This window comes from Gorilla gorilla, chromosome 1 (assembly GCF_029281585.2).
Source record: "Gorilla gorilla gorilla isolate KB3781 chromosome 1, NHGRI_mGorGor1-v2.1_pri, whole genome shotgun sequence".
Classification (NCBI taxonomy): Eukaryota; Metazoa; Chordata; class Mammalia; order Primates; family Hominidae; genus Gorilla; species Gorilla gorilla.
The window spans coordinates 52,315,538-52,324,757 of NC_073224.2; the positions used below are offsets into that span (position 1 = coordinate 52,315,538).

General features: G+C 47.8%; 1 protein-coding gene across 4 annotated transcripts in view; it reads left to right on the top strand.

Moving 5' to 3' along the window:
- PIK3C2B (phosphatidylinositol-4-phosphate 3-kinase catalytic subunit type 2 beta) overlaps positions 1–9,220 on the top strand; it is a 71,633-nt gene that overhangs the window by 48,720 nt on the left and 13,693 nt on the right. For all 4 annotated transcript variants that reach the window (XR_010134983.1, XM_019029260.4, XM_055369029.2 and 1 more), the window contains 7 exons: positions 695–788; positions 954–1,048; positions 1,519–1,699; positions 2,485–2,592; positions 3,557–3,649; positions 4,795–4,924; positions 6,044–6,180. Coding sequence is in view for 3 of the 4 variants with exons in the window: in XM_019029260.4 (XP_018884805.2) it covers positions 695–788; positions 954–1,048; positions 1,519–1,699; positions 2,485–2,592; positions 3,557–3,649; positions 4,795–4,924; positions 6,044–6,180 (838 nt within the window). In the remaining variant the exon portion in view is untranslated. The remainder of the gene's footprint in view (positions 1–694; positions 789–953; positions 1,049–1,518; positions 1,700–2,484; positions 2,593–3,556; positions 3,650–4,794; positions 4,925–6,043; positions 6,181–9,220) is intronic.

Consider the following 9,220-nt stretch of genomic DNA (forward strand, 5'->3'; position numbering starts at 1 on the left):
TGAAATCCTTATTACTTAGTTTTATTTTAACCATTGCCCATTCCCTCTTTCTCTTGAAGGGTTCTCTTGGGACCCAAGGCTTCCAGTCTTAGATCTGTTAGGGCTGCCTTTTCTAGATGGTACCCAGGATTTCCTGCTTATTTCTCGCCACTCTCAGTAATCAAAATGTACCTATCCATGTGACCTGCCTTAAGGAGTTTTTGAGCCAATGGTTTTGTTAATCTCTGCTAAACTAATTCTGCCAAGGTTTATTGGCTTATATAAAATACTGTGATTTTCTGTTATTTGCGTGGTACATTTTGCATTAAAGGATGTTAACAAGACAAAATAATGCTTTTACCCACATCAGGGCCCTCCAATGGCAGCAATTTCTGGCACAGTGGGAGTCAAGGGAGAAATCTTTGGAGTAAAGTTGAGGACTTTGTCCCATTTTCTTTAACTCCTCCAAGGAGTGAGAGTGGCTACCCAGTTGTTCCCCCATGGCTCAAGGCAGACTCTGACCATGAAGAAGGCTCATTCCCAAGGGTCGCTATCCAGGGAACTTGCTAAGGATTCTTCTAGTGACTTTAGCAGAATCTAGGGCCATTGCATTTTCTTTCTCCGTGCCTCTGAAGCCCAGGTGTGAGGGTGCTTGGCTCACAGCTGTGCCTCAACTTGCAGCTAGGTTGTCAGGGCACTGGGCTCTGTTTTGCAGCTTCCCGGACCAGGAGGTGCGTCGTATGGCTGTGCAGTGGATTGGCTCACTCTCAGATGCTGAGCTGCTAGACTACCTGCCCCAGCTGGTACAGGTGGGTGGATTGGTCCTCCCTCCAGTTTTGCTGGTCCCATCCCCAATATCCCAAGTAAGTCTGCATTCTGCCCCTTAGAAACCAGAGATCCCAGTGCAATAATAAGTGTAGGTTACAGGCAGTTAATGAAGCTTCATATTCTCTTTCTCCCTTTCTCCGAAACAGGCCCTGAAGTATGAATGCTACCTGGACAGCCCGTTGGTGCGCTTCCTCCTGAAACGAGCTGTGTCTGACTTGAGAGTGACTCACTACTTCTTCTGGTAAAACTGCATGTAGAAAAGTGGGAGGTAGACACGTGTCTTTCACGTAGGAGTATTTCACTCTTAGGCACGCAAGGGCAAGGAACTGAGTTGTCCGGGCTTCAGTATGTGCTGACTTACCCTGTGGCCTTGGACCAGCATCTTTTCCTCAGGGGTCTCAGCTCACCCCATGTAACATAGTGAGGATTATGTTATCCTGTCTCTCCTCTACCCACACATGGCAGAAATAGAAAGGAGAAACAAGATGCAGAGGGGCTGTGAACTCTACTTAAAGACAGAGTGAGGGCACAGACTGGGGTATGGGCACAGGTGAGCATCTCCATATGAGCCGTACATACAGAATGTATTTTCCCTCCCAAGTTAGGGGTGGGTTTTGCAGTGAGTTGGAGCTGGGCCTGACTCTGTCTCCCCCTGTACCCTTGCCTTTGATCCCTGGAGTACCCTGACTCCTGACTCCCTCTGCCTTGCAGGTTGCTGAAGGACGGCCTCAAGGACTCTCAGTTCAGCATCCGCTACCAGTATCTGCTGGCAGCCTTACTGTGCTGCTGTGGCAAGGGGCTGAGAGAAGAGTTTAACCGCCAGTGCTGGCTTGTCAATGCCCTGGCCAAACTGGCCCAGCAGGTCCGGGAGGCAGCCCCATCTGCAAGGCAGGTTAGTGGGGCGAGGCTGCCCCTATCCATTTCTCATCCAGGGCTTTGGCAGCCAGTTTCTTCTTAGGAATCCTGAACAACAAGATTCCACGTGACGATTTTTGATTTTGGAGCGGGGAGCAGCTGACTCTGGAAACTGTAGGCCATAAACAGGCAGTCCACAAGCTGGATACAGCCCGTGGATGTGTTTTGTTTGTCCTGTAAAATATTGAAATTTATTTAGCTGTTTGTTTTAAAGGCTAAGCACAGTTGTGTAAGTTGTTCATTGCACAAGAGCACTCAGCCAGAAGGGGCAAGTGAGGGCTGAAATCCAGCCATATTTTGTTCACCATGCTGTGACCCATGGCTCAGGCCTGATGCCACCCAGAGAGGACACCTTTATCTGTTTGTACGAAGGCATTGTAACCAGCCAGCAGTGTTCCTGGTTAACGACATTTAAAAATTGAGAGATTTTGTATCAACGTCCAGATTGTTAGCTTTTCTTGGCAGAAGCCTAAATAGCTCTTCCCCCTTGAGAGACAGCCTGCCCTCTCTGTGCACTGTGGCCTGCTTCATGCTGTTCTGCCATCTGCTCCCCTCTAGAGCTATTTGGTCTTGCTGTTAGCGTACAGTCCCAGGCTGGGGTGTAGGGGGTCCTCCTCCTTAAGGATCTTCTGGAGGGTGTCCACACTTCTCAGGGGGTGGTTTTCATACCGACTACTACCGAGAACCCACCCCTGGGAGAGGTCTGGTTCTCAGTATGGACCCTCCACTTCACCCCTGCTGTACTCCTCCCCTTCTTTCCAGGGAATCCTCCGCACGGGCCTGGAGGAGGTGAAGCAGTTCTTTGCCCTCAATGGCTCGTGCCGCTTGCCACTCAGCCCCAGTCTGCTGGTTAAGGGAATCGTGCCCAGGGTGAGTGACTGGTAGGTTTGGGGCTCTCAGAGTGGGAGGGCTCAGTGGAGGTGAGGTCTTCACTAACCAGGCACGCAAGGGCGAGGAGCTGAGTTGTCTGGGCGTCAGTATGTTGCTAACTTACCATGTGGTCTTGGCCTAGCATCTTTTCCTCAGGGGTCTCAGCTCACCCCCATGCAACATGGTGAGGATTATGTTATCCTGTCTCTCCTCTACCCACACATGGCAGAAATAGAAAGGAGAAACAAGAGGCAGAGGGGCTGTGAACTCTGCTTAAAGACAGAATGAGGGCACAGACTGGGGTATGGGCACAGGTGAGCATCTCCATATAAGCCATAAAATAAGAGAGAGATTAGGAAGAAAGGCATATCTGTGGCCTCTTCCCATTCCTAATGTGTATGGACTTTTAGAAGCCTGACAGCTTGCAGGGTAGAGGAATTGGGCTGGAGGTTGGGCGGCTAGGCAGGTGTCTTTCTCTGATGATGTTGGGGATGAAGTCGGAGGTGGTGGTGGTGATAGCAGCTGTCATCTGTCATTTATTGAGCACTCTCTGTGCCCGGCCCTGTTCTGAGTGCTTAATGTTGGTTATGGCATTTCATCTTCACAACTCTTAGGACGTTGGTACTATTGGGAGTCCCCTTTTACAGAGGAGTAAACTGAGGTGTAGATGGGACATGTGACTTACCAGAGGTCACACAACTAGTAAGTTGTGTGCAGAATGAACTAACAGGATGGGAGGTTAAGTGCTGGAGCTGAGGTCATAACAAACAGAATTGGGATGATGACTATTTAACGAGAGAAGGAAGGAAATTGGGTTTCTGGGAAATCCGGAAGAAACAATGAGCAGGTCTTGGGTGGACCGGCAGCAGCGGGGAGGCAGCATCTTGGTCTGAAGTGGAGAGGTTGTTTTCCTTTCCTGGCCCGGGCCACTCTGACCCTCGTCACTATCTTTTCACTGTGGCAGGACTGTTCCTACTTCAACTCCAATGCTGTCCCCCTCAAACTCTCCTTCCAAAATGTGGACCCCCTGGGTGAGAACATCCGTGTCATCTTCAAGGTGAGAATGCTTTACTCAAGCCTGGTGGACCAGGGTGGGAGAGAGAAGGAGGCAGCCTAGAGTGGCATTAAGTAGCCCCTGGGTGGTTCTCTTCCAACTGTTCCATGCTGTCTTAATGTAGGAAAGATGATCAGGTGAAAAAGGATTTAGACGACTTCTGCATGGCCCCAGAGGCCTAAGAACAGAGTGTTAGGTATAGGGAGGCAACTGGCAGCTCAGTATCCCGAAGTGCTTTCTAGGAGGCAGAGCTCCCTCAACAATGGGTTGGGTAAGGTGGTGATCCGCTTGTCCCTTGGGTATTCAGGCAGAGGCTGAATGCCATGTGGCAGGGCTGCTGAAGAGGAAATTAATATATCAGGTGCAGGTCCAACTAGATGAACCCTAAGGTCCCTTCTAACTCTGATGTATCCACAATTCTGAGAAGTAAATGATAGTCTCAGAGCATATAATCTAATGGGGGAGACAAAATACGTGCATGTGACTTAGTAACTTATATATTTGCTATGCGCAAGTTCCAAATCCAAAGTCTAAACGTTCAAGTTTAAAAAAGGCCTGATGGCCTGGGTGTGGTGCCTCATGCCTATAATCCCAGCACTTTGGGAGGCTGAGGCATGCAGATCATTTGAGGTCAGGAGTTGGAGACCAGCCTGGCCAAGATGGTGAGACCCCATCTCTACTAAAAATATGTATATATAAAAAAATTAGCTGGGTGTGGTGGCAGGCACCTGTAATTCCAGCTACTTGGGAGGCTGAGGCATGAGAATCACTTGAACCTGGGAGGCGGAGGTTGCAGTGAGCCGAGATCGTGCCACTGCACTCCAGCCTGGGTGACAAAGTGAGACACTGTCTCAAAAAAAAAAAAAAAAAAAGGCCTGATGGTCAGAGGGGCTGCATGCAGAAGCAGACCGTGAATTTAATTCAGATGGGGCCATGGGATTGCAGGACAAGCTGGAACAACACATGGGCAAACTGGGAAGCTTCCTGGGCCATCTTTGACCTGGTGTGAGCTGAGTGAGCAGGTCAGGGGTGTGAGGCTGGGGAACTCCCTGTCACTGTTAGTTTAGGGCCAAGGTTGAGCACTTGGGAGACCTGAGAGCTGGGGAGGTAGTGGAGATTGGATCTGGTCGCTTTCTCCCTCTATCCAGTGTGGGGACGACCTTCGCCAGGACATGCTAATGCTGCAGATGATTCGCATCATGAGCAAGATCTGGGTCCAGGAGGGGCTGGACATGCGCATGGTCATCTTCCGCTGCTTCTCCACTGGCCGGGGCAGAGGTCAGTTGGGAGTAGGGGTGAGGGTGGAGGAGGGGACCCCTTTGCTTATTGTCCTTCTGCCCATTGCCAACACAAACTGTGTCCTCCTCCAGGAAAGTGAAAAGGGCAAGATTATTTCATGAGAAGCTGTGGGATAGCCTTAAAAGGGAGGCATGAGAGAGAGACTGTTATAAAGTAAAACAGACTGGGTGCCGTGACAGCCAAGCATATTGTGTAGACTTTGGATCCTGATTAAAACAAACCAATTGTAAGGAAATATTTTTTGGGCCAGACATGGTAGCTCATGCCTGTAATCCCAGCACTTTGGGAAGCTGAGGTGGGAGAATTGCTTGAGCTCAGGAATGTTTGGGACCAACCTAGACACCTCATCTCTAATAAAAATTATAAAAAATTAGCCAGGCCTAATGGTATGTGCCTGCAGTCCCAACTCCTTGGGAGGCTGAGGCAGATGGATCGCTTGAGTCCAGGAATTCGAGGCCGCAGTAAGCCATGATGGTGCCACTGTACTTCAGACCAGGTGACAGAGTGAGACCCTGTGTGAAAATATATATATAGAGAGAGAGAGAAGGAGAGAGACAGTTGGGGAAAATTTGAATATAGATTGAGTTAGATTAAAGAGTGATTGTTAATTTTTTGGATGTGACAATGGCATGGTGTCTTTGTTAATTACACTTGAAATATTTATGAGTGAAATAAAGTATCTGGAATTTGCTTTAAAATACTCCAACCAAGGTGGCAGGGAGTGGAGAAATAGGGTTGTGTGATTAGCAAACAAGATTAGCAAAATGTTGACAATTTTTGAAGCTGGGTGATAGTTACATGTGAAGTCATGATACCATTCTTTTTATTCTTATATATATTTTCAAATTCCCATAGTAAAAGCTAAAAACAAAGGGAGCAGCAGCTATGAACTGGAGAGACCAAAAAGTCACAGTATGGAATAGGAAATGTGGGAATGACCTTCCTTCCTATGGTTATTCTTTTCCTGTTATTATCAGACTTAGTCCAAATGCCTTACAGCTTAATTTATAGGGAAGCATAAGCACAGTCCTTGTAGTCCTCTCCCTGCAGTCCCCTTCATTCTGGTCTGGAACGTGACCCCCATTTCTCCCCTCACAGGGATGGTGGAGATGATCCCTAATGCCGAGACCCTGCGTAAGATCCAGGTGGAGCATGGGGTGACCGGCTCGTTCAAGGACCGGCCCCTGGCAGACTGGCTGCAGAAACACAACCCTGGGGAGGACGAGTATGAGAAGGTAGGGTTGTGGGTGGGGAGTGCGTCTGGTGTGTGTGTGTGTGCCTGATGCCGGCACACAGCTCTTTAACCACAAGTCCCGCACTTGGTCAGAGACGACAGCTCAGCTTTGTTGGCAGAAGGACCTACCCTTTCTTGGTTTGACTGGTGCCTCCAAATATCTGGGGGTGACTCACTCAAATGCCTCTTGTAAGCTGGCTGAGAAAATCCCCTGATACTGGACTGAGAAACTTTCACTGAGTTCTCCTGGCAGATTAAGTCTTGGAGGAGGCGCCAGCTTTTGAGAGCCTATCTGTATCCCTCCCAGTTGTGGATCCTCTTCAGGTTCCCTTATGTTCTCAGAGGGTTCAGTGGTACTTTCTAGAATAAGAGTTGGTTGGAAGAGACTTTAGAGATCATTTTATGCCAGCCCCTTCTTTTCATAGCTGTGAATTAAGATTCACTCATTCATTCCTAGTTATGGAGCTGATATGTGGCAAGGCTGTAACTCAAAGCTAGGATTGAAGTTAGATATGAGAAAGAGACGAGTGAAAACAGGGCTGGCTGGTTCCTGATGAAAGAAGATTAGATTAGAAGTGGAGCTTTCCTGGGTGGTAGGGCCTTGGTAGCCTGCTAGGGTCCATGGCCTGTTCCCAGTGTCACAACTCTAGTCTCTGGGTTAATTAGGTTGAGGGAAGTAGGGACACTGGGAAGGAACAAATCACAATAACCAAACTCATAAGAGACTGGCTATAGGCCAGAATGCTATTTTGTATAATTTTAACTTCAAGGGACCCAAATACTGATTTATATTGATCAATGTACTTTATCCTGGAGGGAAAACCAGCATGGGCAGCCAAGGTATAATCAGAACATTGTTTAGTGAATGTGTAATTAGATGATCTTAAATGGCTTTCAGTGTTTGTGTTCCCCGGGGCTTAATTCCTGGCCTGCTGGGCCCTCTTTTCACTCTTCTTGTGCCAGCTCATCCTCTTATTACTTCAACTACCACCTGTATCTTGATGACCTCCGAAGCCATTCCTCTAGCCCTCTTCCCTTCCTCCAGGTGGTTCTATAGCCACCTTCTTGCTGGACTTTTCCACCTACGTTTCACCCATGTCTCAAACTTGGTGTAGGCAAAACTGAGCCCGCTGTCTCTCCTTTGCCTCTTGAAACCTGCTTTTTGTGTTTGCTATTAGTCAATGGTGTGACTCTCTCTGTGCATTTACCCAAGCCAAAGCCACGGTCTTCCTGATGCTTCCCTCTATCTCACTTCTGTACCATGCTCTGTTTATTCTTCTTCCCAGCTAGCTCTCAAATCTGTCCTCTTCTTCCTATTTTGTTACCATTGATTTTGTTCAGCTCTTTGCTGTCGGTCCCCTGAACCACTGGAATGCCTCTCCTCCATCTAGAGCCAGCCTCTGCTTGATTTCAGAGGTGTTTTTTGTTGTTGTTGTTGTTGTTGTTGTTGTTGTTGTTGTTGTTTTGAGACAGAGTTTTGCTCTTGTTGCCCAGGCCAGAGTGCAATGGCACGAGCTTGGCTCACTGCAACCTCCACCTCCTGGATTCAAGCGATTCTCCTGCCTCAGCCTCCCAAGTAGCTGGGATTATAGGCGTGCACCACCATGCCCAGCTAATTTTCATATTTTTAGTAGAGAAGGGGTTTCACCATGTTGGCCAGGCTGGTCGCGAACTCCTGACCTCAGGTGATCCACCCACCTCAGCCTCCCAAAGTGCTGGGATTACAGGCATGAGCCACAGTGCCCAGCTGTTTTTTTTTTTTTTAAGTGCGGATAAGTTCTTCAAAGCCTCTGTGTATCCTAACAGACAGCATTGCACACAGAGCCTTTTATAATCCAGCCCTGCTGACTCCTGTAATCCCATCCACTGCAACCTACCATCTTATGCTAACCTATGCTCCAGCTAGGTTACTAGCTAGATCATGCGGTGGGGGCAGGGGGGGCTACTACTTTCATTTCTGCAGTACTGTAGGCAGTAATATTTCCTTTGCCTGGAAAGCCATTTCTTCCCTTCTCATTCCTCAAAACTCTGCCACTCTATGCTATACATTTCAAGGCCCTCTACCCTTGGAGAGGAGTAATGATTTTTTCCTTTCTACTACCAACCTCCCATATACTTACTCTTTATGCTGATATGCATTTTTCAGGTATTAAACACCCATATGCAGAGGCACTGTACTAGGTGCTGGAGTTGTGATTACTCCCTGCCAGTGTAATAGTCATATATGTGTAAATGTATGGAAATAATACTAAATAATAATAAATGTACAGATGAATGTATAAGAATATAATAAAAATAAATATACAGAAGAATGTACGAGAATACACACAGAGAGAAACTAACTCTGCATGTTCATGTTTAATCTCAGTCTTTCAAAGATAGCTTCTCTGCCCTTCTAGCTTCTAGCCTTTCTGCAAGAATAATGCTGGTAGTTTCTTTTTTTTTGAGGCAGGGTCTCACTCTGTCACCCAGGCTGGAATACAGTGGCACAATCACTGCAACCTCCACCTCCTGGGTTCATGTGATCCTCCTGACTCAGCCTTCCGAGTAGCTGGGACTACAGGCATGTGCCACCATGCCCAGCTAATTTTTCTATTTTTCGTGGAGATGGGGTTTTGCCATGTTGCCCAGGCTGGTCTTGAACCCCTGGGTTCAAGAGATTCACCCACCAAAGTGCTGGGATTACAGGCATGAGCCACCACCCCCAGCAATGCTGGTAGTTTCATTTGATGACTTCCAGAAGAAAGAAACTAGAGGTATTTTCTCTTGGCCACCTACTCAGCAAGAGAGTATCCCACACCCTACACATGAAACCCCTGAAATCAGGAGGCAGAGTGTCCCTTTATAGAGTGAGACTTCTTGCCAGTAAGTGGCTAACACCCTGCATAACTTAGGGAGGTGAAAAGAGTTTAGTCATTTACCCACAGGCACACAGCTATTTTCTCAGCCAAAATAGGATTCATTTAAGGTAGAAAGAGCATCTGTGACAGGGAGAGGATTTGATAGAGACCCAGGTCAAGACTGGGAGTTACGCGTTATGC